The following is a 24,822-nucleotide window of genomic DNA, read 5'->3' as shown; positions in this document are numbered from 1 at the left end:
GTAAAATACTAAATTTTTTTAAAATTGTAAATTATATAAAATATATTTTACAAATTGAAAAAAGTTTGAAATCATTTGAATTGATAATATAATGTTATCAAATATTAACTTAAAGTCTTGGCTGAACCTAAAATTAAAGTCTTTATTAATTTTTGTGTAAGTTAATTTTTGAAGTAAAATTTAACACCTTTATATTTTAAACTTTATTACATAGAGGAGAAAGTGGTATTAAGACATCCCATTTACTTTTTGTATAATAACTTGGTCAATAATCAATACTAAAACTTAAGTTACATTTGTCAAAATGTTATTCAATCGGTTCCCAGAAGCACACAATATTTATCAAATATTTACAAAATATTTGTGAATATTTATAAAATTTATTTTAAATATTTTGTATATACTTTTGTGGTCTTAGGTTGCTCAGATCATAAACATTTATTACAAATATTATAAAATATTTGTTGTAAACATTACAGTAAATGCTATATGAAAATAAATGAAAATAAATTAATGAGATATTATAATCTAGGTAAAAAATATTTATTAGAAATATTTATTTATATTTACCTTAAATAATATATAAAATATTTAGTTTATATTCTAATAATATTTCGAGAATAAAACTTTATATAAAATATGTATAAAATGTTCATATAACATTTCAAAAATGATTAGTAATAAATATTTATCATAAATATTCTGTGCTATCTGGATTTTAGACTCAAAATTATTCATTACTTATTGTTAGAATGCTATTCATAAAAATGTGACGACACTGCATAATCTCTCAAAGAGAAACAAAGGTAATAATATGTCCTTCCACAAAAATAGATTTAAAAAATTGGTTTTATTTAAAAAAAAAGGAATTACAATTAATAGAAAAATAAAATATAGAGTATATGGTATTCAAATTATGCAAATGTAGATATACATACTTCTTCAGCATAGACTGCTTAGTACTAAATAAATTTATATACATGTAATATAAATTATAGATTAACAGTAGAGCTACAATCAATTAATGGAATAATTATTTTAATATGAAAACTTTGAAAAGAGACCGTCAATATTCAATATGTTTAGAAGTCCACAGCAGCAAAATGTCATACACTGCTGATTCTCTTTGTATAACTTAAAATGTACAGCCAAATAAAAAAGTTAAATAACAAAGAACATTCAAACATACAGGATATTCAGCGTAATGGTCAGCACGACTTTTCGGACACTTCCGACAGTTTAAAAAAAAAGTTAAAAGGTGAATATTTATCTGTTTCATACAGGTTATAACATGTAATAAAAAAATAAATTTAAAACAAATTTTTTTTGTAAAAATTCGACGTCATCTTAAATTTTTTTAATGACACCATACAATTTTTTTTCCATAATATTATAGGAGTATTTAAGACGGATTCAAATTACCGAAATGTCACTTTTATTAGAGAAGAAAGTGATATTATGGTACTTCAGTTACATTTTTACACACAATAATTTGGTTAATAATCCACATTTAAGTTTAACATTTGATAATTACATTAAAATGTTATTGATCGATTCTGGACTAAAAGTTACGAAATATTCATTACGTTAAGACACTATTAATAAAAAAAATGTGGCGACATAGCATAATGACTTGAAGAAAACATGGTAATGTGGCCTTCCATAAAAATAGTCTTAAAAAATTAGTTTTGTTTAGAAAATTGTATGGAAAAAAATTGTATGGTACCATTTAAAAAATTTAAAGATGACTATTTTAAGATGATTATTTTATTAAAAAAATTTTTTAAAAATATTTTTTATTGTGACCTGTATTATGAAATAAATAAATATTCACCTTTCAACTTTTTTTTTAAACTGTCGGAAGTGTCTGAAAAGTCGTGCGGACCGTTACGCTGAACATCCTGTATATTTGTATGATACGTTCAAATTTAGGAAGAATGGGGAAATATGCTAAAATGTATTATAAATATATATTTTGAAATGTTAATTAAATAAATATGCTAAAATGTATATAAACGTATAATGTATATGTATATATACGTATATATGTATATAAATGTATATGTATACATATTTTGAAATGTTTGCAAGTAAAAATATATTATAATAAATGCTGACTATTGTGTATTGATCGTGCTGTCAAAGCGAACTACAAAGCAAATAATTCCATAATCGCTAGGATTCGCTACTTAATAGCGGAGATATTAAAAGGAGGAGCCATTATATCTCATACCATATACTGGTCATAATACTACTTTCCCCTGTACAATTTGTTTTTGTTACACACTTGTTTCCACTTCTTTTAAAAAGATTCTTTTAAGAAATTTTTACAGAAGTAATTCTTTCTTAGCTATTATTTTCCAAGCAAAATAATTGAGTCATATGTTTCATCTTTGGAATTAAATGTATCTTATAATAAATTCATAATTTTACGAATTCTTGTTTTACGATTTTTATATTTGTAAGATAATGTAGAAGGAAATCTTTTAAATAACAATTTATCTACATTAAAGACTCTGTCGCGACATTTTACTTCATCTAATAAAATTAAAAATAAAAATGCGAACAATGACAGAAGTCTATATGTTCTGTTAGATGATATTAAAAAATAATGCACCCTAACAGTACCATGTACTTAGATATCGTTATTAATGCAAGAACATTGTCATCGGGAATGTCGCTACAGCTCTATAAACACTATATTTCATCATTGTCGAGAGAAGATTTGCTGTTACGTTTATGGATGCGACGATAATAAAAATATGGACTTACTGCCGGTGAATTTTTACGTTCTTCGTTTCTGCGGCGTATGGAAAGAACATAAGAATAGCAACTTGGTAATACGCTTTATCAGCTTCTGCTACAGGTAGAATAAATATAAGATAAATATAAGATAAATATAAGACATATATTATATGCAAATAAATTTATTTATTTATTTTATCATTAATATATATTAATATATTGAAATTGCTTATAAATACTGTTTATTAAGAGATTCTCGAGTCGATACTGCCTAGTCAATAGATAGTTTATTTATAATAACCCAGTCAGAAATGATAATGGAATCGACATTTGATGCTTTCGACGTCGAACGATATCGAATCGACATTGCTTCGATGTTGATTCCATTATCATTTCTGATTGGGAATATATGAAACAATTAAAATAACTAAAAATAAAAGATTACTAACAATATGCTATTATACATAATTATTGTTAATTTTATATGTTACTAAACATTTTCAAAATGACAAAATAAACGTTATAAGATGCTCTTTTATGTATACATATCATCCATTTGATATATATTCTAGCTTTTTTTATTGAAGAATATATAAATTTCTGTAAACTGTAGGTTAGTTTAAATGAAACTTTACAAAAACAAACTTAAATGTTTACTTTATAATTATAATGATTTTTGAATTGCGGTTTTATACGCAAGTGTTTCAATTAAAAAAAAAAATAACTACAGAATAAGGTTATATACTTTCAATTTGTAATGTAAAATTCCATAAATTAAAAATTAAATATCTTCAAATTGATACGGTAAAAATCAATGAAATTTTTTCTAGATATTATTTATATTATTAACTTTTGTATTATATGTATATTGTAAACTTGTCTTATATTGTCATCAAACGCGAGAATTTCCTTAATTAAGTGATATACATTTTTAGAAATTACAATTATGTACTGTATTGTGTAACTTTTTGACATATATATAATTTTGATAGATATACAATTGCTGCTATAATATATCATTTTATGATATTTGAGATGGCTGAGCTTATACGTATGAGAAATGATGTAGAAGATTTAACAGAAAGTCTATTCCTCGTTCTAACTTTTATGTCTTTGTGCCTGAAGTATTTAAACGTTTTGATGAGACAGTGTGAATTGCGTGCTTTGCTTGATTGCTTTCGCGCTAATCTTTGTCAGCCAAGAAATTCGATGGAGGAATCGATATTGAAACAATACGACTTTAAAGGTACTTAAATTATATTATTCCTATAAGAAATATTTGAAAAAAATTTATTAGAATATCAAATATTAATGATTAATCCTAGGATACTATATCCTAGTAGCACAAAGTATTGGCGCAATATTAGGAAACAAATGTGCAGTTATCCAAGAGATTCTATTAAAAACCGACAATTTTACGAGAGATCGTATCACTGTTAAAACTTAAGTGATTAAGAATAATAAACTAATAATACTAATATAATACTAATATATAATATTAATTTTATGATTTATTATTAGTTTTGTATATGTATTTAAAATTCATATAATACTCGATTTTTATTTAAAATTATGATTTTAATGTTATCGTCCGTTTAATTATCAATAGAGATAATATAATTATATAGAGAAAACAATTGTAATTTTGCAGCAACATATAATATACATATTATAGCATTTGTAAGGATGCACACTTATTTATAAAACATTTACATAATAAAAAATCATCAATTTAATAATATATTATACAAATATTTAAATTAATAATCGTAAATTTATATTAATTATTGATAACGTAGATGTATTTCAATTAGTTTCGGTCCTTCGGGCCCTCTTTGTATGGACGAAAATTTGTCCAGAATTGACGGTCTTTAATAGTATCTCGTCGGTGGGGCGGACAACATTAAACATTGAGTAAGAACTGCACACCCAATATTGGTCCAATATTCGGCACATAACAAATATAACAAGTAATTAAATAAATATAAGGTACAGAAAATAACCAAAATAATTATGATTATGACATATATATATATATATATATATGTATGTATACATATATATATGTATACATACATATAAATTCTTATATATGTTTAAATTAATATATAATATATAATTAATTAATAAATTAATATATAAAATTATACTCAAATGATAAAATCTTTATATTATCAGCGGCTGCTAATACAATATAATTTTTTATCCACAAATTTCATTTTATATAATGATTTAAAGTGTCGCATCCACTATAGTATAAAGTTGCACAAAAGTTGCAGCAATTTCTGCAACATTGCAGAGATTTTGCAGCGATATTGCTGTAAATTTTATGCTATATGGGATATATATTAAAAATGAATCTCGAAATAATTTCGAATAGGTATATTAAAATGAGAAGGTCTATTAGAGAGTCTTATAGCAAAATAAATTATGCTATTGTATAATAAAACTTTATTGAAATAAATAATTAACAACTTTCTACAAACAAAAATATTATACAGGACAAACAAAAACGAATAGAAGAATATTTAGATTAATATGTATTAGTGAGAACAAGAATTAAGTTTTATAAGAAGAGAGAGAGATTTTTTCTTGTTGAGTCCTTTTGTTAGTTTAATCAGTACATTTTTTTCAATATACATATATAATTTTTTAAATATGTGTAATATAATTTGTATATATGTTGTATTTACTCCTACATCTCATAGAATCTAATTATTTTGCAAACTCCATTTCATCGTGATGTATTATGAACGAAGCTAAAAGGATAGCCTGTGCCTTCATGTTCATTTCGCAAATATCGGGTTTCTTGATTATCATAGGACCTTTAATGACTCAAAACGAAAGACAGTTACCGATGAAAATGTACGTACCGTATTCTATGGTGGAGTTACTTCCTTATCTGTTGACTTATCTTGAGCAAGTTGCAGTTATATTTTACGGGATATCACTAAACGTCGCTTTTGATTCCCTCGTTTACGGTTTCATTATTCATACTTGCGGGCAGATCGAGTTGTTGTGCTATCGATTGTCGGAAACATTCCGATTTCTACAGGAGAACAATAAAGAGAAGGAGCACGACGTCATCGAGAAATTTGCCATTGCGGAATGCGTGAGACATCATGTTTCGGTGTGCAATATCATGCACAGAATACAATCATTATTTATGTGGATTATCACCATTTTGTTCTTCTTCAGCCTTATCACTCTTTGCAGCAGCGTCTATCAGATGTCTAAAGTATAACAATTGGTTTAAAACATGTATAGAATTGATATCAGTTAAGTGTAGATAATATTCAATCGATGTCTTTATATTACAGAAAAATTTCTTCAGCGTTGAATTTTTCATTTTTTTAGTATACTTAGGAGCAATGTTGTTTCAAGTGTTCTTATATTGCTGGTATGGCAACGAGCTTGATTTAAAAGTATTGGTGAAAATAAACTTTTAAATTATTTTACTTTTAATTAATATTTTAAATCCATTTGTTAAGTTAAATATTTTTTGATTAGAATAAAAGTATTGCACATGCTATTTATGCTAGTAACTGGACAATAATATCGGCAAAGCAACGCAAAAGTTTATCATTTATGATGATGATGAGCCAAGGTGGCAGAATGCTTTCTTTTTATGGAATCTGCTCATTAATTCTTAGTACTTTCACATGGGTAAGCATATTAAATATGTATATACATAATTACGACTCTTAAAATATACTACACTAAGAAAAATGTTCTGATTAAATTAATAATTAAAAAAGCCCAATAGGAAGGCATTTTGATGAGACAAAATTAAGTTTTTCATTATTATAAATTCTGTTTAGTCTCATCAAAATACCTTTCTTGTTAGGTCCTTTTGTTAGTTTGATTAAAATATTTTTTTTCAATGTATATATAATTTCTTAAATATGTGATGTATAATATAAAATTGTATGTTGTATACAAACAGTTCAAATTTTTCTTCTTTGTTTCTGTACAGATTTTAAAAACATCCTATTCTTCTTTCAACTTGCTGCAGCAAGCTACGATTTAATATCTTCGTATCTATTCTTCAACAACTGTAGTACCATTCTAATCAAATTAACATAAAACTTATTTTCGTATCTACTATACATGTATCTCTAGAATTTTATAGATATTTTTATATCTATAATACATAGGAAAACTCGTCTTAAATAAATTATTTTTCAGTCCTCTGTATTTTATGATAAAAATAAAATTCTCATGATAAAAATAAAACTTCTTATTGAATATTTTTTTGCGGAGTAATTCAAAACAATGTATGAATTCAAAAACATACTTGCAATTTTGTGCGTTTTTGCAAATTCACGATTTGTTATATTCTCCTTACAAAAATTTTTATTGTAAGTTCGTTAGTTTTTCTGACAGACGAACGATGCTTGCAAAAGAACCTCTTTCATGCACATCAATAGTAATAATACTTTAATATCCCTCACTCTCAGTATCCCTTTGTACATCTTCGATACTGCATACGCTACACAAGTTTATAATTTAAAAAATAATGACCGGTTATGTTGTCGCAGACGTCTCATGATTATATGAAAATGAATACAGAGACAAAAAGAAAACATAGCGAAGAAAGAAAAAATCAGCTAATTCTGTCGCTGTCATTAAATGTTAAAGAATGTTTAGAACATTTCGAACTCTTACAGAACGTTCCAGCGATATTATTATTAATTTACGAGAATGGACGTTGACAATGTATAGAAAGTCTCGTTATATTTTTCTCTACAAACTTAATATTTTCAAAGCATAGTAAGACACAACAAAAGGGAGACTATCTATAGTGATCGTTCTGGAATTATGGATATATTGCCATTGAATTTCCGAGTTCTCTGGTTCTGTGGTGCATGGAGCGAAAAGAAAGATAATAACGGTCTTTTTATTCGTTTTTTAAGTTTCTGCTATAGGTACAATAATACTTTTTTCTACATCTTGTTTCTATTATGAATATAAATTTCTATTATATATTATATCTGTTTGCATCGCTCTACAATTAATTTTTCTTTTTTCTTGAAAAATTAATTTGTTAATATGATTTTTTTTTTAAATCATGTAGTGACTATACATATATAGCTTTATTATTGAGTATGAAAAAGAACTAACTTAATTATATTATCAGATTGTGCATGGAAAATCCGTTTCCATTTAATTTTTGTTTATTTATTTATTAAATTTATTGTTAATTTAGGTTCCGTCAATTAATTTTTTAACCTTCTAAGATTTTAACTAAATTTTATTTTAATTAAAGAAGTGTTTCATGATCAGACATTATTAAATATTTCTACTTAATCAAGATGCAACTAAAATTGTTAAGATTTTAAGACATACTAAAATTTTGACAGGTATGCCATTGTTATTTTAATATATGAATTTACGATATCAGAAGTAATTGAGCTTGTAAGAACGCACGATAATATCGAAGGTATAACTGAAGGACTTTTCTTAGCGTTAACTTATGTAGCTTTATGCTTTAAATATGGGAACTTCTTAGTTCGACAAAACGAAGTATCCATGTTGTTGGACTGTTTTCGAAAAGAAACATGTCAGCCAAGGAATTCCGAAGAAAGGATGATCCTTATTAAGTACGATCGCAAAGGTATTTAGCCAGTATTCTCGCTCTAATGAAATTATATTGCGAATAATGAATTTCAATATTTCTTTAAAGTTAAAGTTATTTATAATATATTTTACTATAGTAATGCAATTATATTAAGATTTAGATAGATAATAACAAATATCGATAAATCTTTATAAAAAAATATACCAAAGTTAATTAAATTTAAAAATTAATATTGTTTAACATTAATATTATATCAGAATGTAACTTTTTTCACTCTTACTAACTTTATATTTAATACTTTCATTTCTCTCATTCTACGATACATTTTATGATATATTTTTCTGAAAATGTATATTTAAAGATATATAAACTTGAAAATGTATTATACGTTTTTAATATTTATGTTTACCGCAGCTAAATGGTGTGTCAAGACTTTCATGAGTATATCTCAAGCAACTTGCATAGCTCTTATACTCGCTCCTATCGTTGGACCCCAAAATACTGACAGACCTTTACCGTTCAAGACATATCTACCATACTCGATATCTGGTTTATATCCATATTTAGCGACCTACCTTCAGCACGTAGGCGCAATATTTTATGGGGTACTCCTCAATGTCTCGTTCGACTCCCTCGTCTATGGTTTCACCCTTCACGTCTGTGGACAAATCGAGCTGCTGTGTTATCGTCTGTCCAAGATCTACAAGGATCATTCGAAGCAGTACCAAATCGATACGGACAAAGGCACGATAATCAGCGAGTGCGTGAGACATCAGTTATACGTACACGAGATCGTGCGCAGGATACAGTCGTTGTTTGTGTGGACTGTGACGATTTTATTCATTTTCAGCATGGTGACTTTGTGCACCAGTATTTTCCAAATGTCCAAGGTCGCGTAAACTGAAATCCCTACAATGATCCTTACAATTAATTCCTTACAATTCAATCGGCGCCGCTGAAATTTTTCTAATATTATTTAAATTTTTTTTTGTATACAACAGATAAAAAAATCATCGATAAAAAACTATTATTAAATACCTAATTCACAATGCGTATAGCGTATTTCACAAAACATACTGAATTAATTTTACTTGCAGAAGAGGCTTCTTAGCGTCGGATTTTTGTCATTGACTTTGTACCTCGGCTGTATGCTGTTTCAAGTGTTCTTTTATTGCTGGTATGGAAACGAGCTGCAATTAAAGGTAATTATAAATGACAAATAGTAAAACAAATTAAAGCCGATTTTAACTTTTAATTTATAATGAAATCCTGGATAATATATATAAAATATAATATGAATTACGTATGTTCTTGTAATATTTATTTATAATATTAAATTATAAATTACTTATAATTATAAAATTATAGATTATTTTAAATGAGCTTACTATAAACGATAAAAATGTTTTTTATCGTGTGTAGAGCAAAGGCATTGGCGACGCTATTTATTCAAGCAATTGGACGGTAGCCACAACGCGAGACCGCAGAAGTCTGTTGTTCGTAATGGCCACTAGTCAAAAGGGATTGAAGCTGTCTTACTACGGAATTTTTAGTTTGGCTCTCGACACTTTCACTTGGGTAAATGCGACGATGATTCACTTCGTATAGCCTCTAATGGCAGAAACAAAATAATAGTCAACAATCCTTGCCTTTGCAGATTTTAAAAACGTCTTATTCTACTTTTAACGTCTTACAACAGACGTCGATGTGATTAGACTGAAATTATAAAAAGAATTACAGATTGTATAAAATTATGTATTTTCTTACAATCGTGTATTTTAGATATGTATATACACATGAAAGCCCTTTAAAATAAAATCGTCTCTAAATTATTAATTATTTTTTAATGAACTAATGAACTTTTAATGAACTTCATACAGAACAACATTCTACTTGTGTTAAAATACGTAGATATGTGGTTTTTATTATCTTTTATTAACAGTATTACTAGAGCAGTCAATTAATGCTCTTATAGTATTAAAAAAAATATAGTATTAAGAAATCCAGCAGGATACGAATGACTTAAAGGTATGTATTGAGAATTAATAGTGTAAATTTCATTTCATTTTTTAGATTTTTTAGGCTTTATCAGTTTTTTAATCTTTTACAGTAAATGTCAAATTAATAGGCACATCGTGTGTATTATAAAAAATTAAAATCTATGTAAAAGTATAATTCTATATTTTATTATGGCATAAAGATATAATATCTACTATCTGAAAAAATTCCACTTTATATTAAGTTTTTTAATAATTATTTATTTTACTGAAAAGAATAAGATACACACATGCACTACAGTAATTAAATTATCATTAATCAATTTTAATCGATTTGCAGTTGTATATTGTATAATTGGGCAGTTTATGAAAACTTTTTACCTTTTACACTTTCAGGCTATACAGTTATCAGTTACGTAGCACTAGTCTATATCTTTCACCGGTTCATTGCTACTTTCTGTACCTATATTTTCCCGCAGATATTTAATATTGCACAACAGAAGAATTACTCAACAAATTCTTGTTTTACGAGACATGCAATGGAGGCATCTTACGTTAAAAACATATTATTTAAAAACAGTTTCTTTTCTACGTGAATGAAACATATGCGATGTTGGAAAAGGGCTCTGATGATAGTCCAAGGCGATTCGATTGAATTAAAATTTAACGTCCGTTTGACAATATTGTACTACATTATTAATGTAGCTCGTATTGACGGAATGTTGTCGGAAATTTTATTACATGATATAGAGAGAAAAACGAACTCATATAATATTAAAAAGACAAAGAAAATTTCACGACGACTGAAACGGGACAAGAATAAGGTCGGCAATTACGTGAGAATAATACGTGTATGACGATATGGATATTCTACCAGTAAACTTTAAAGCTCTGCGTTTTTGTGGCGCATGGAAAGAACGGGAGGACAATAATATGTGCGTTGGTTTTTTGCGCCTTTGTTACAGGTATGTCACACAGTTATACTAAAATACATAATAAAAATAATACTTGCGTGTATAAAACATTTCCTGCATCAGGTTTGTGAATTTTATTATGCTAATGAGGCTTTCCTTCTCCTCGTTAATTTATTCATTGGTTATTTAAAGTGGTGAATATCTGTATAGGTATACGATTTTTCTCTTAATATATGAATTTACGATACTCGATGTGATAGAGATAATTCGCACACGCGACCACATTCAAGAATTGACCGAAGGACTCTTCATGGGGTTGACTTTCTTAACACTGTGTGTTAAGTACGCGAATTTTTTATTACGAGGGAACGAGCTGTCGGATTTATTGAATTGCCTACGCGTAAAAAGATGCCAACCAAGAAATTCCATAGAAAAGCTAATAATAGAAGAGCACAGCCGCAGAGGTATTGGAATAATTCGCAGATACATATATATGAATATTACACAAACGTTACATATTACAAAATATAAATATACATCAAAGATTATTAATGAAGGCAATCAAGGCAATCAAGAATAAATAATCATCTATTTAAATGCATTATTTCTTGTTAACAGCATTGACTATTGAGTTTTTTTTTTATACGATAAATACCTTTGAACTGATTAATTGCTTAATAGTTATTGGATTATAATAGTTAATTCAATAATATAATTTAAATATTATAAATTAAATATAACTTTGACAACAGTAGTGAACGTAAAATTTTATTAAATCAAATGTTTCTAATAGCTAAGTGGAGTACTATGTCGTTCTTGATGATATCGTACGTGACCGGATTAGGCTTCATTATCACGCCAGCTTTAGGTATATTCAAGGGAGGCGAGCGCGTGCTGCCTTTGAAGACATACATTCCATACTCTGTGTCAAATCTACTTCCATATTTAGCTACGTATCTGCAGCAATTTTTGGCGGTATTCTACGCAGTAATGCTTAACGTTAACTTCGACTGTCTCGTTTATGGTTTTACGATTCAAGCCTGCGCACAAATCGATCTGATGTGCTTCCGCTTGACAGACAGTTTAAAGAATATTGGCGATATTTCTTCCGGACGAAAGCCGGAAACAAATGCCTCGATCGAGGAATGTGTCAAACATCATTTGCTCGTGAGCAATCTGGTAAAGAAAATACGAGAATTGTTTATATGGACAGTAATGATATTCTTCTTCTTCAGTCTGCTCATTGTATGCACCAGTATCTTCCTAATATCAAAGGTATCGCCAAAGAGATGTTTTGTGTATCTTCAACGATACGACGTACATTTATTTCTTGCAGAAGAAACTACTCAGCTTTGAGTTTCTTTCAATGTTCCTGTATCTGAGCGGTATGCTGCTTCAACTGTTTTATTATTGTTGGTACGGAAATGAGCTTGAGTTGAAGGTAAATAAGCGTAACGTTGAAAATGATATGTGTAAAAGCCTAGCATTTTTAAAGAAATAAATAAGAAACAAAAAATTTGGGAAGAGTATTATATATAGTTCAAAGAAACAGGATAATTGTTTATCCAGCTGTAGAAATAATTAATATTTCCGTATGAAAAAATATATGATTATATGGTCAATTAATGTTTTGCAAATTTTTTTTCATAGAGTAAAGGTATTGCGACTATTGTTTATTCCTGCAACTGGACCATGGCGACACCGCAAGAACGCAGATCACTGATGCTAATTATGATAAGCAGTCAAAAAGGAATAATATTTTCCTATCACGGAGTATTTGCATTATCTCTTAATACTTTTGCTTGGGTAAGTAAAGTATGTAGGTATGTACATATTATGTGTACTGTGAGATTTATACAGAATAATAATTATTGCGACAATTATCTGCGGAATTATCAAATAAGAAAGAAATAATTGCGCAGATTAACATGAATATGAATGACATTATTCTTAGACATTTAGCAGTGATGTAATATCTTATTTTTGTAGATTTGCAGGACTTCTTATTCAGCGTACAATCTCTTGCAAGGAGCATCAAATTAATCAACTGTTGGATTATATAGAATAAAAAAACTATTTATTTTGCTGTGCAGTTCTTATTGTTACGGTGTTAAAACATACGGCGTAATATTTTTTTAAAGAATTTAAGATTTCAAAGATTATATTACAATAACAAGGTTTCCACGCGATCATCGCATAAAAAAATGTGATGAGATAGTATAATGAAGTATGTATATAGAATTTTAATAAAAATGTTATTTGATTAAATGCAATTCCATAAAACTGACATACATTTTTGGTTTATTTTCACTAAAAACAAAAGAATACAAGAATGTTCTAAATTAGATTTAAAAGAACGTGATTTATTATTATCATTATTATTATTATTATATTTTCGAATACTATGGTATTATTCTGTTATTCTTTTAAAAATATAATTTTATTTTTATTAATAACACGAGAAGGGATTTTTACTCATATTAATAACGCGAGAAAGCACTTTGCTTGTCCTCTATGGTTTCCGTCATCATTTAACTAAATAGTTGGATTACTTTGGTACGAAGACATCTATTTGATTTGCCATTTGCACAGTGGTTTCCTCTTTTCTCGTCTGCTGCTAGGCCAGCAAATTCATCGCCAGTTGCTTAAGACAACATTTGACAATCTGAATTGATGTTCATTCTTTTCATAAAAGCCTCGTAAAAGTCGTAGATTAATTTCTTAAGTCTCAGAATCTGGGTTAATCATAGGAGATTACCACCACTAATCGTTCTAATTCGAATAAATTGACCGCAAGATGAATCTGCATATCCTTTATTGAGAAATTAAAAATCTTTATTTTAGAAGACCGCATATGTGAGAACACAATCAATGCTAGAAATTTAAAATGCTTATTATGGTCGAACCTGGATCTTCATTGCTTTTAAATAATTCAATCTTGAATTACTAATATATACTATGTACTTGTATATATATTGTAGTCTTTTCAAATTGCGCGCCGAATTGTTTTTCCGGACTATAAAAACAATTAAAAGTATTCTAGTAATCACGAATTAAATTGAGCCACTATTGAGAATTTGATTTGAGACAGGACAAATATCTACCATGATATTTACATGTGCGAGCTTTCATAGAAGTAGATATTTCGTTATCACGATTGTTGTTTGAAATTAATTTGCTATATCAATTGGAATATTTTAAATAAATATTTTATTTTATGATGCCACAATTTTACAAAACTTTGTAATAAAAATTTAGTTAAGGCAAAACAATTTACATAATTTTGAATAAATAAATTGTTTTTTTGAATCTCTTAATTATTTTTTATTAATATATTCTAATCCAGATTTCTTAATTTTCTTTTTTCAGAGTATTTGCTTTATTTATGCCAGATGCATTTGATGTTAAATAAGTTTTTAGACGTATTGAATTGCCAGATGTATTTAGATGATTGATTTTAAATTATGCTGTTGTTAGAATTATATAAAGGAAAATAGAATTTACTCACGAAAGTGTACATTCTCTGTTTTATCTTGAAAACATTTCCATATAATATGTAATGATTTACTTGCAACAAATTGCAGCACTGTTTTATACAATAACGTTTAATATTTCCTTTGACGAATTCTGTTTCGCAAATCAAATTGTTCTATCTGTTGCTGATTAAAAAATATTAGGCCAAATTATATAAATGCGATTCACTTTGGACGAATATACAAGGATATTGCAAATAATATTTGTTTTAATGATTAAACATTGTGAAAGAGAAGTTTTGAGGTTCGTTATGACAGCTGAAAAGGAATTACTTTTATCTGTAGAATTTACATTATCTATGAATATATGGGTAAAGTTGAGAACAAACATATTTGTCATAAAGCAGGTTTGTCGTAAAGCTAGCTTGTTACATATAAAACTGATTTCACACGGTTTGTCATAAAGCTAGCTTGTAAAATATAAAACTAATTTCAACATTACAAAATATATCGAATTTATTGTCATTGCAGCAATCTAAATATACATATTGATATTAAGAATTAAATTGATTCAAACTAATTAATTAATTGATATAAAAAGAAATTACGTAAAATATTTGATATTATAATAATATAAATATACTTTTGTTTTCTCCAAAATTTTTCTAAAATTTTTTAATCTTAATGAGGTTTTAATCGTCTGCAGCAAATTTTGATTAAAATACATCACATATATTGTAAAAAATTAAAATGGACTTTGTATGTATATTTTATATTTTATATAAGATAAGAGATGCAAGATGTAATACAGTACTTTTTGAAAAAAATCCACATTTTTATATAATTACTTTTTACACTAAAAAGAATAAGATGCAGAGTCCTAAACACTGAATTTTTGGTGCTTAAATGATTTTGTGAATTTATATGTTATATTTTTAATTCTGCAAACTGCGCGTCAAAATTAAATTTCAGTTTTCAAACTCAATCCTAACAGATGTTTTAATCAATGAGAACAGTTTGTAAAAACTTCTTACCTTCTCTACTTTCAGACTATGCAGTTTGTCATTTATGTAGCGCTAGTCTATAGCTTTCGCTGGTCTATTATTATTTTCTATGCCTCTGTTTTCCTATGATATTTAATATTACATAGCAGAAGAGTTATTCAACAAATTCTTATTTTGCAAGACATGCAATAATCTTATGTTAAAAGCATACTATATAAAAACGATTTATATTCTTCAATGAACGAAACAAATGCGATATTGAAGAAAGGCTCCGATGAGAGAAATGACTCGATCATATTAAAATTTAACGTGCGGTTGACAACATTGTATGACATTACTAATGCAGCTCGTAATAATGGAACGTCATCGGAAATTTTATCCGATAAAAGAAGAGAATCAAACTTATACAATATTAAAAGACAAAGATATTTTGCGACTCAAACGCGACAAGAATAAGGTCTCGACAATTACGCAAAAATAATATGACGATATGGACATTCTACCAATAAACTTTAAGGCTCTGCGTTTTTGCGGCGTATGGAAAGAGCGCAAAGACGACAACATATGCGTCAGATTTTTGCGCTTTTGTTACAGGTATGTCATACATATGAAGCAGTTATATTAAAATTAATATATCATACGGTGTGATATATTATTTTTAATATATCATATAATTAATATATCATATAAAAATTGTGTGTGATATACAAAACGTTTCTTACATCGGTTTGTAAATTTTACTATGCCCGAACCTTTCTCTTCCTGGTCAGTTTATTCATCAATTATTTAAAACTGTGGATATCTGCAGGTACACAATTTTTTTCTTGATATATGAGTTTACGATATTCGATGTGATAGAGGTGATTCGCACGCGCGACCACGTTCAAGAATTGACCGAAGGGCTTTTTCTGGGACTGACTTTCTTAACACTCTGCGTGAAATATATGAATTTTTTGCTACGAGAGAGCGAACTGTCGGATTTGTTGGATTCCCTGCGTGTAAAAATGTGTCAGCCTAGGAATTCCATAGAAAAGCTAATAATAGAACAGCACAGTCGTAGAGGTATTCGAGTAATTCGCAAATACATATGTTGTATGCATATTGTTTTACGTAAATTTATATCAAAGATATAAATATATATATCAAAGATTATTAATAACAATTAAAAGTGACAGTAGATAATCACCTGTTTAAATCTGTTAATATCATTCACCTGTTAATATCATTCAGTTAATTAAATGTTATGTAATTTTAATAAATGTGCAAAAATATGGTAAATGTAAAATTTTGTGTTTTAACATCGCTCTCTCTCTCTCTCTCTCTCTCTCTCTCTCTCTCTCTCTCTCTCTACCTCTTTTTCATTTAATGTGAAGTATTAAATGTATTGGATTACAAAAATGTGCAAATAGAATTTAAATTTAAAAAAATTAAACAATTAAAATTAATTGTGAGTTAATAATGTGCGTTCTTAATTTCTTCCTAATTGTCATAGAGAAACAAAAGATAGAAGATTAATTAAATATTAGTTTCAACTGGTATTTACTGGAAATCAAATATTTAACAGCTAAATGGAGCAGCATACTGTTCATGATGATATCGTATATGACTGGATTTGGTTTCATGATTACGCCAGCTCTAGGATTACTCAAGGGAGGCGAGCGCGTTTTGCCGTTGAAGACATACATCCCATATTCCGTGTCAAATTCTCTTCTATATCTAGCTACGTATCTGCAGCAATTTTTGACCCTATTCTACGGAATAATGCTTAATGTTACCTTCGACTGTCTCGTTTACGGCTTCACAATTCAAGTTTGTGCGCAGATCGAGCTGATGTGCTGCCGATTGACAGACAGTTTTAAGAACTCCGGTCGTATTTCTTCCGGACAAAATCGAGAAACAAGCGCATCGATTGTGGAATGTGTCAAACATCATTTGCTCGTGAGCAATCTGGTAAAGAAAATACGAGAATTGTTCATATGGACAATAATGATATTTTTCTTCTTCAGTCTGCTCATTGTGTGTACTAGTATCTTCCTAATATCAAAGGTATTGCAAGAATCACATTTTACATATTGTATTTTCGACAATGTGTACATTTAATTCTTGCAGAAGAAACTACTCAGCTTTGAATTTCTTTCAATGTTTCTGTATCTGAGCGGCATGCTGCTTCAACTATTTTATTACTGCTGGTACGGAAACGAGCTTGAGTTAAAGGTATATAAGTGCGCGTATCGTTATAAATGGCATATGAAAACTTAGCTTTTTCGAAGATGCATTCACATGGACAATAGAAAGTTTAGAAAGTTTTAAATCTAACCTACAATGTGCTCACTGTTACTAGCTTTTTATCTATTGCCTTTTTGCTTCTTATCTTATTTTTTCTTTCTTAAAAGTTGACCAGTTTCGAAAGAGACAAAATATATGTAACAAGAAGCACGATTATTGATAAAACAGTTGTAAAGAAGGATAAAGTTAAAAGGCAAGAAGAAGATAAAAAATAAAGAATCAGAAACGTGCTAAAACAATTGGCTGTTCGTGTGCAAAAACAATTTTGCCGCTTCAGAAGTAGGGGAAGTCCGGGCAAAATGGACGCCCTGGGTAAATATAATGGGTAATAGTATGATGATTTGTTTATGACTGATCCAATGCAGTCATTATACTAAATGGGTCCATGAAGGCTGCACTACATATAGAGGATTTGGTAGCTATTTTTGTGACGATTTCCAAGACTGATTCTAATTTTTTTCATTTGCATTGCTCGAGTGATCCATTCGCTTTGCCCAGGTGGGTCGGGCAAAGTGGTTTCTCTTTCTTTATGTTTTAACTAAAACGACATATTAATATTCAAGATTTTTAATTTTTTTAAATTTTATTTCAAAGTTAAATTCTTTAAGAGATTTATGAGAATAAAAATGGTTTCTGATCTCAATTGTGTCATTTTTTCTCAACCTTAACATGTCCGCGCTGCCCGGGTTTTCCCTATACATATATTTGTATCTATAGATCAACTAAAACAATAAACAAAAACGAAGACAATAAAAAAATTGTGTAGATATGTGTCAATAGAAGTAGAGGAAGACAATTTTTATGAAGACGCATCCAAGCAGAAATGCAAATCACGATAACGTCAAAACGACATTTAAATAAATCGAAAATGATTGAAAAGTGACTTTTAATGATCATTTTGGAATCATTTTGATATCATAATGACTTGTTTTGCTTTGGCAGCAATATTCAGAAAGCAATTTCATTGCATTTTGTACTATGTATATTCAAGTATAATTCATTAAATCTTAACTTCAGCTGTCTCTATGGATTTGGCCATCAATGTGTTATGCACGTGTTAATGCTCGCTAAACATGCCTCTGCGAAAAGTATATTGTAAATAAAATTATGATTCAATAAAGAAATAGTTTACGATTGTTCGAATATTATCTCATAATGGATAGAGTTAATATCTCCACATGAACAAATATAAGATCGATTGATTAATGCTTTGAGAATTTTCTTCACAGAGTAAAGACATTGCGACAGCTGTTTATTCCTGCGATTGGACAATGGTAACACCGCGAGAACGCAGATCGCTGATGTTGATTATGATAAGCAGTCAAAAAGGAATAATGTTCTCTTATCATGGGATATTTGCGTTATCTCTTAATACTTTTACTTGGGTAAGTAAATGAAAGTAAGTGAAACATATATTTTATGTATATTATGCGTTCTACTTGATGCTCGCAACGCTGGAATTACTTCATTTATGTTGTTTATCAAATGTTATTGTTAAATAAAAACAAAATAATTCTCGCGAACGTTGCGAACGCCGAGTACACTAAGTGTATTGCGAGATTTATGAAATACAAAAATGATTGCGACAATTATTTTTGTTTTGAGTTAAGATAGAAACCAATTCCATAAATTAACATATATATGTAAATAAATATCTTTTGAACGTTTCACAGTGATGCAATATCTTATTTCCGTAGATTTGCAGGACTTCTTACTCGGCTTACAACCTCCTGCAGCAAGCATCAAACTGATCAATTATCTCATTAAATATGTAATGAAAAAATAATATTTATTTTGCTCTGCATTTTTTACATTTTCTTATACAAAACATAACAGTGCGGTATTTTTTCCATCTACTATTATCTATAATAATAGACTTTTTTCACAACAAGCATAATCTATTTAAGCACATTATAAACATTTTCACATAATGCATTATTAAGATATATCGTTAAAAAATATGATGAGATACATAACTCATATACATAATAATATATTCATATATAAAATTCTTAGATAACAATTCTAGATAACAATTCCATAATGTTAATACACAATTTTAATATTCCGCTTAAAATAATGTTTCTAAATATTCTGATATATTGCCGAATTATATGGCACCTGTTGTTTTGTTGAAAATACTCTTTTATTTTTGTTTATATCAACTTAAAAAAAAGAGGCATTTTTCGCAAATGTTGCTTCGATTCGTCGTCATCAGGCTGATTTTGCCAGTTTAGACACAAAGGCGTCCCACCTCACTTGCCATTCGTTCAACGCATTCTTTTTCTCTTGATCGTTCATGCTGCTATAGATCAGCGAATTCATTGCCAGTTGCTTGAGACTTCTGAGATCTGAATTAGCACTCATAATACCCATAAAGGCTTCATAAAAGTCATAGGTCAATCCCTTGGCACCCCAGAATCCGGGATCATCGTTGGAGACTACCACTGGCGATCCTTTTGCGAACAAACTAGCCGCAGGATGATTCCGCATGTCCTCAACAAGACCAAGAACTTGGTTTGAAATAGGACAGATCTCTACCGCTATATTTGACTGCTGCGCAAACTTCCATAAGAACGGGTGTTTTGTTAACGCGTATCTATATAGAGAAATATCGTCGATGTTTAAAATCAATTTGCTATAATAATTAGGAGTGGAATATTTTAAATAAATGTTTGATATATCATAATTCATTTTGCATTTTATTACAATTATATAATAAAAATTTATATATAGAGGATGTTATATATAGAAATAGTTGGCCAAACTTTAAGAGCACATTTCACTCATTGTAAGAGTGAAAAAAGTCATATAAATATGGGTTCAAATATAAATATGGCTTCCTTTCCAAGTTATAAACATTTTTTTATCTTATACCTATATTTTATTTTATACTTATATCTATATTTCATTTTATACTTGTATCTATTTTTTATTTTATATTTATATTTACATTTTTATTATAGAAATTGCTGGAAATGATTTCCTTTGTATTATCGCTGTGCGTGAAAAAATACGAAATATCCGAGAATTTTTAAACGTCTTCGACAATCTACGCGACGTCGATGCGAAGCATGCATCGATGCGGAAGGAAATCATTTCCATACATACACACACACACAACACAGTAAATTACTTTCTGTATGACTTTCTGTTTGACTTCTTAAATTTATCTTTATTAGTGTTTCAGTTCGGATCTTTTTAATTTTTTTAAGTTTTTGCTTTACTTACCCATGACCAATGCGTTTGGTGTTGAGCAAGATAGCGTCGAAGAGATTCAAATCGGTAGATTCCCCGTTCCAGTTGGTCTCGCCGGAGTGGAAGAAGAATGGAATACTCGGATCAACGCTTTTCAATTTGTCTGCAAATTCGGTGAGGGGTTTCCCTTTATCTTCCTGGCCGACCAAGTCGAAGCCAGCTATAAAATCTGGTAAGTGTTGCTTTAACTGCGCCAATGTGTCCAGATAGTAGTCGAATTTTTTCTGGTCAACAGCACGATTTGGCGCATATATGATTTTAACGCCGATGAAATCGGGATGATCCTTCATAAACCTGTCGCGTCCATTATTATGTTACCTCATTCGCATTATTTCTCAGCGCAGCCACCGAATATTGGGATAATTAATAAAACGGAATAACTTCTTTCAAGAAACTGCTCGAGATTGTTAGTTTCAAAATAAGAAAAATTATTGTGAGATCATATTTAATTATTACATTTTTGTCACTTATTATGCTCACCTGAAATTATAGAAATAAAATAATTTAAAAAAGGAAGCATCTTACCTATCAGCGACGTCTTTTTGGAGTTGTGCTTTTTCCAATGCTCCATACGACTTGCCGTCATAACTATCGTACAATGTCGATAATGTCGCTCGTATTTCCGCGTACATCACGTTGTCCTCATAAAATTCCTGGAGATTGCGATAAAAGAGATCCTCATAGGCCGGTCGATGTGATAAATAACCTAAGGAGTCAAAGATGCTATTGAACTTCTCCCATGCCTTGTTGACGGTATTGTAAACGATTTTCGGATTTTTCGTAATCATGGTCATAGATTGCTTGATCTTTTCATTAATATTTTTGGCCCGAGCCGGATTTTTCCGTACAGTGCTCAGTAATTCCCAGTGACAATCGTTGTTAGGTTTCTTAAAAAATTTGAGATTCACAGAACCATTCTTATCGCACACGTATAGGTCCTTGCGATAAGTCAAATTGTTGAATCGATAGTCAAACGAGGCTATGGCGGATTCGTGAGCATGAAGAACAGCTCCTTTAGGCATATCGCGTAGAATCTTGAATACCTCAGACTTCTCAATCTTCGATATCACTTCCATAAAGTTAAACGACGGCAAAAAGGTATTACCAGTTATAAAACCTGCAGAAATATGAGAATTCCAGTATTGTAAACCAAATAAGAAAAATATTAGAATTATACAAGGTCACAAACTTTGAAGCCCTCGTTAATATTCATTTTTTCACTACGCTTCTATAAGCCAAGTTTTAGTATTGATTTTCTTTTAATGGACGTTTTCCAATAAAAGACATAATTAACACAGAGACTCATTTTATCCTTATTTAACATTAGCAAACAACAAAAGTATAATGGTTTACTGTATCGACTGTTATACTTTATCGACTGTGCTTTTGTTAAAAAACGTTCAATATATAAAATATTCTTTTTTGATAAATTATATCACTGAGCATCATATTCGATAAATTATTTGTCATATCCGTCGTAAAAGCGGATATTCTCACATTTAGTTCACACAGTAGTTCACGGTTTATGCACAATCATTGATAACACGTAGCTGACAAATCATTAATTTATAATATGGACAGTTCGCTGAGAAAACGCATATTTCTCAACACAATTTAAAGAATCAAATTATTGAAGTTAGATAATATAATATAAGTATGCTGTAACATAGAATTTCTTTAAAAAGAAGAATTTTAGATACAAGCCATGATTCGTTTCATAAAAGAATTGATGCGATAAAGATGACATGTATACATTAAATGAAAATTCTTTTGAATTTTCATGTTGCAAAATTTATTTCAGAATGACATTTTACGGATTTCATTTGAAAAAAAGAATCTAATAAATAATTTTTAAATATTAATCTTTTCTTTGAATTTATTTAATCGCGGACAAGATAAACGCGGTGGTCAGTCGCGAACTGATCCGGTTCGTGCGAACTAATGATTATAAGTGAAAGGATCGAACCGTCGTAGATTTCTCGTTCTTTTGCCTTCATTAGAATATCATTGGCCTTGGTTTCAATGGGACTAAGTTCCAGATCACCACCCAGAGACTCATGATTTTCATCCAACAATAGCTTTCGTCGTATTTGCCAATACGGTTTATGTTGCCAGAATTTTTGCATGTGTTGTTGTGTCGATGACGTAATATCGCTGGGGTACCCGAAAGTTGCTTGACCACAAATCAAGATCGCCAAAATGAATAAGAATATCCTAGCCATGGTCGTGGTTACTGCTGCGAATTATCGTCGTTATAAAATCTTGACTTAGCAATCACAGAGACCACAGCGTCAAAAAAGTTATGGTTCTGCGTGATTGTGTGACCGTCACGGCTGCTCGATCTCCACTGAACGACTTTTAGGAACCATCATATCTAGAAGGAAAAACCTGATCGATAAATTCATTGATACCCATATGCGTTGTTGATGATCGCCACATATGTTTATTAACCATTTATATAAATCAATCCAAATAAATCAAGCGTTGTGACAGAAGTCCAAATGCGCGATTCCACATATGCGATTTGTGAATCGGTTTAATATTTCATGTAAATTCATGTAAATTTATTCGTAATTAATGAAATTTCGTGCTACAAATGATATATTTAACACGGTGATATTATGTATGAAGAGATACAGGCTTCATGCAGGTATTATTAAAGATAAGAAAGATCACCTACTTTTAATGAAGAATGCTTACGATCCTTGATACTTATTATTAATGCACTTCCAAGTGTGATATGGCTAACGTTCGCCAGCATTAATAAATATTATGTATGCACATAACGTACATAATAATTATTCATATTGAATGTAGGTCAATATTTAGCGAATGTGTACAAAGTTGGCATATTTATCGCTTTTATAGATATTAAACTGATCTGGAATTCACTCTTCATTGCCAATTTTAAATTCCTTCCCCGTCGCGCCGTGAAGAAAAACGATTTCAATCAATCGATGAATCTGTAAATTTTACCTGTTGGGTAAGTAGCAAAATTATCCAATTACATGCGCGGTTATCAGATTTACCATAGGTAAAATTTACCAAAAGAGGGAATAAGCTTACTCTCTTATTCTCTCTGCTTTTATTTTTTTATTTATCTAGTAGATAAATCACATAGTTTATCAAAGATGGAACAATCAATCTTAAAAGAATGAGACAATGAAATCTGATTAATGTGTATTGAAAAAATGAAGTAATGGTAAAGAATGCTTAAATTTATCGAATTTACAATCAGCTGAAATTTACCGAAAGGTGGAACAATCCACCCATAGAACAAAAAAAAAAACATTATGAATAATCAGATATATACTTTCTTTTTAAATATTTCTTTTTCCATATTTTTCATTAATAAAACTACAAAAAATGTATAAATATATTTTATAATACATAAAAATTATTCTAAGAGATAAATTCCAAAACAATACTAGATCAATCGCAATCAATACTAGATTACTATCATAAAGAAAGATGTTGTTTCTAAAATGTTTATCTATCGTGATCTACTCTCGGTTTACCGTGATGAAAAAATAAGAATATAAATCCTAGTCAGGTATACATGCA

General features: G+C 29.2%; 5 protein-coding genes and 1 long non-coding RNA gene across 9 annotated transcripts; 4 read left to right on the top strand and 2 right to left on the bottom strand.

Moving 5' to 3' along the window:
• Positions 1 to 1,900: 1,900 nt before the first annotated feature.
• On the top strand, positions 1,901 to 6,981 carry LOC105143948 (odorant receptor 46a). Its single transcript, XM_011052562.2, has 6 exons — positions 1,901 to 2,866; positions 3,738 to 3,991; positions 5,505 to 5,983; positions 6,066 to 6,170; positions 6,256 to 6,411; positions 6,722 to 6,981. Exons 1-6 carry the CDS (start codon positions 2,652 to 2,654, stop codon positions 6,773 to 6,775), a joined length of 1,263 nt encoding a protein of 420 aa, XP_011050864.2. The 5' UTR covers positions 1,901 to 2,651; the 3' UTR covers positions 6,776 to 6,981.
• A 61-nt stretch (positions 6,982 to 7,042) lies between these two features.
• LOC105143996 (4-vinylanisole receptor) lies at positions 7,043 to 10,162 on the top strand. Its single transcript, XM_087406639.1, has 6 exons — positions 7,043 to 7,673; positions 8,109 to 8,362; positions 8,741 to 9,216; positions 9,424 to 9,528; positions 9,749 to 9,904; positions 9,984 to 10,162. Exons 1-6 carry the CDS (start codon positions 7,567 to 7,569, stop codon positions 10,035 to 10,037), a joined length of 1,152 nt encoding a protein of 383 aa, XP_087262765.1. The 5' UTR covers positions 7,043 to 7,566; the 3' UTR covers positions 10,038 to 10,162.
• A 900-nt stretch (positions 10,163 to 11,062) lies between these two features.
• On the top strand, positions 11,063 to 13,508 carry LOC105143990 (4-vinylanisole receptor-like). Its single transcript, XM_011052620.2, has 6 exons — positions 11,063 to 11,288; positions 11,448 to 11,701; positions 12,031 to 12,512; positions 12,574 to 12,678; positions 12,888 to 13,043; positions 13,227 to 13,508. Exons 1-6 carry the CDS (start codon positions 11,185 to 11,187, stop codon positions 13,278 to 13,280), a joined length of 1,155 nt encoding a protein of 384 aa, XP_011050922.1. The 5' UTR covers positions 11,063 to 11,184; the 3' UTR covers positions 13,281 to 13,508.
• A 9-nt stretch (positions 13,509 to 13,517) lies between these two features.
• LOC147909835 (uncharacterized) lies at positions 13,518 to 15,902 on the bottom strand. Of its 2 annotated transcripts, none has more exons than XR_015545232.1 (2): positions 14,746 to 15,902; positions 13,518 to 14,253 (listed from the first exon to the last, which is right to left on the bottom strand). It is a non-coding gene; the product is annotated as an uncharacterized LOC147909835 (long non-coding RNA). The 2 variants fall into 2 exon arrangements; XR_015545233.1 differs by having other exon boundaries at positions 13,518 to 14,049.
• A 296-nt stretch (positions 15,903 to 16,198) lies between these two features.
• On the top strand, positions 16,199 to 19,804 carry LOC105143984 (4-vinylanisole receptor-like). 3 transcript variants are annotated; one of them, XM_087406638.1, is made up of 6 exons: positions 16,199 to 16,308; positions 16,523 to 16,776; positions 17,348 to 17,760; positions 17,824 to 17,928; positions 19,230 to 19,385; positions 19,698 to 19,804. In XM_087406638.1, exons 1-6 carry the CDS (start codon positions 16,205 to 16,207, stop codon positions 19,749 to 19,751), a joined length of 1,086 nt encoding a protein of 361 aa, XP_087262764.1. In that variant the 5' UTR covers positions 16,199 to 16,204; the 3' UTR covers positions 19,752 to 19,804. The 3 variants fall into 3 exon arrangements, with proteins under 3 accessions (XP_087262764.1, XP_011050913.1, XP_087262763.1); XM_011052611.2 differs by having other exon boundaries at positions 17,279 to 17,760; XM_087406637.1 differs by having other exon boundaries at positions 17,279 to 17,760; positions 19,230 to 19,399.
• On the bottom strand, positions 19,771 to 24,348 carry LOC105143928 (adenosine deaminase). Its single transcript, XM_011052520.2, has 4 exons — positions 23,225 to 24,348; positions 21,784 to 22,375; positions 21,232 to 21,552; positions 19,771 to 20,599 (listed from the first exon to the last, which is right to left on the bottom strand). Exons 1-4 carry the CDS (start codon positions 23,478 to 23,480, stop codon positions 20,215 to 20,217), a joined length of 1,554 nt encoding a protein of 517 aa, XP_011050822.1. The 5' UTR covers positions 23,481 to 24,348; the 3' UTR covers positions 19,771 to 20,214.
• Positions 24,349 to 24,822: the final 474 nt, after the last annotated feature.

This window comes from Acromyrmex echinatior, chromosome 5 (genome assembly GCF_024713525.1).
Source record: "Acromyrmex echinatior isolate Ae372 chromosome 5, ASM2471352v2, whole genome shotgun sequence".
In the NCBI taxonomy this organism is placed as follows: Eukaryota; Metazoa; Arthropoda; class Insecta; order Hymenoptera; family Formicidae; genus Acromyrmex; species Acromyrmex echinatior.
Note: the sequence above shows the minus strand (reverse complement) of the source record. Positions and strands in the feature narration are given on the sequence as shown.

Bases quoted from the DNA above. Each gene is read 5' to 3' on its own strand.
- LOC105143948 (XM_011052562.2), top strand. From the start codon at position 2,652: ATGCAAGAACATTGTCATCGGGAATGTCGCTACAGCTCTATAAACACT. The intron at 5,984-6,065 runs GTATAACAATTG...TTTATATTACAG, and splicing joins GCGTCTATCAGATGTCTAAA to AAAAATTTCTTCAGCGTTGA. The intron at 6,171-6,255 runs GTATTGGTGAAA...TTTTTTGATTAG, and splicing joins GCAACGAGCTTGATTTAAAA to AATAAAAGTATTGCACATGC.
- LOC105143996 (XM_087406639.1), top strand. From the start codon at position 7,567: ATGGATATATTGCCATTGAATTTCCGAGTTCTCTGGTTCTGTGGTGCA. The intron at 9,217-9,423 runs GTCGCGTAAACT...TTTTACTTGCAG, and splicing joins GTATTTTCCAAATGTCCAAG to AAGAGGCTTCTTAGCGTCGG. The intron at 9,529-9,748 runs GTAATTATAAAT...TATCGTGTGTAG, and splicing joins GAAACGAGCTGCAATTAAAG to AGCAAAGGCATTGGCGACGC.
- LOC105143990 (XM_011052620.2), top strand. From the start codon at position 11,185: ATGGATATTCTACCAGTAAACTTTAAAGCTCTGCGTTTTTGTGGCGCA. The intron at 12,513-12,573 runs GTATCGCCAAAG...TATTTCTTGCAG, and splicing joins GTATCTTCCTAATATCAAAG to AAGAAACTACTCAGCTTTGA. The intron at 12,679-12,887 runs GTAAATAAGCGT...TTTTTTTCATAG, and splicing joins GAAATGAGCTTGAGTTGAAG to AGTAAAGGTATTGCGACTAT.
- LOC105143984 (XM_011052611.2), top strand. From the start codon at position 16,205: ATGGACATTCTACCAATAAACTTTAAGGCTCTGCGTTTTTGCGGCGTA. The intron at 16,309-16,522 runs GTATGTCATACA...GGATATCTGCAG, and splicing joins TTTTTGCGCTTTTGTTACAG to GTACACAATTTTTTTCTTGA. The intron at 17,929-19,229 runs GTATATAAGTGC...TTTTCTTCACAG, and splicing joins GAAACGAGCTTGAGTTAAAG to AGTAAAGACATTGCGACAGC.
- LOC105143928 (XM_011052520.2), bottom strand. From the start codon at position 23,480: ATGGCTAGGATATTCTTATTCATTTTGGCGATCTTGATTTGTGGTCAA. The intron at 21,553-21,783 runs GTAAGATGCTTC...TGGACGCGACAG, and splicing joins CAAAAAGACGTCGCTGATAG to GTTTATGAAGGATCATCCCG. The intron at 20,600-21,231 runs GTAAGTAAAGCA...TTCTCTATATAG, and splicing joins ACCAAACGCATTGGTCATGG to ATACGCGTTAACAAAACACC.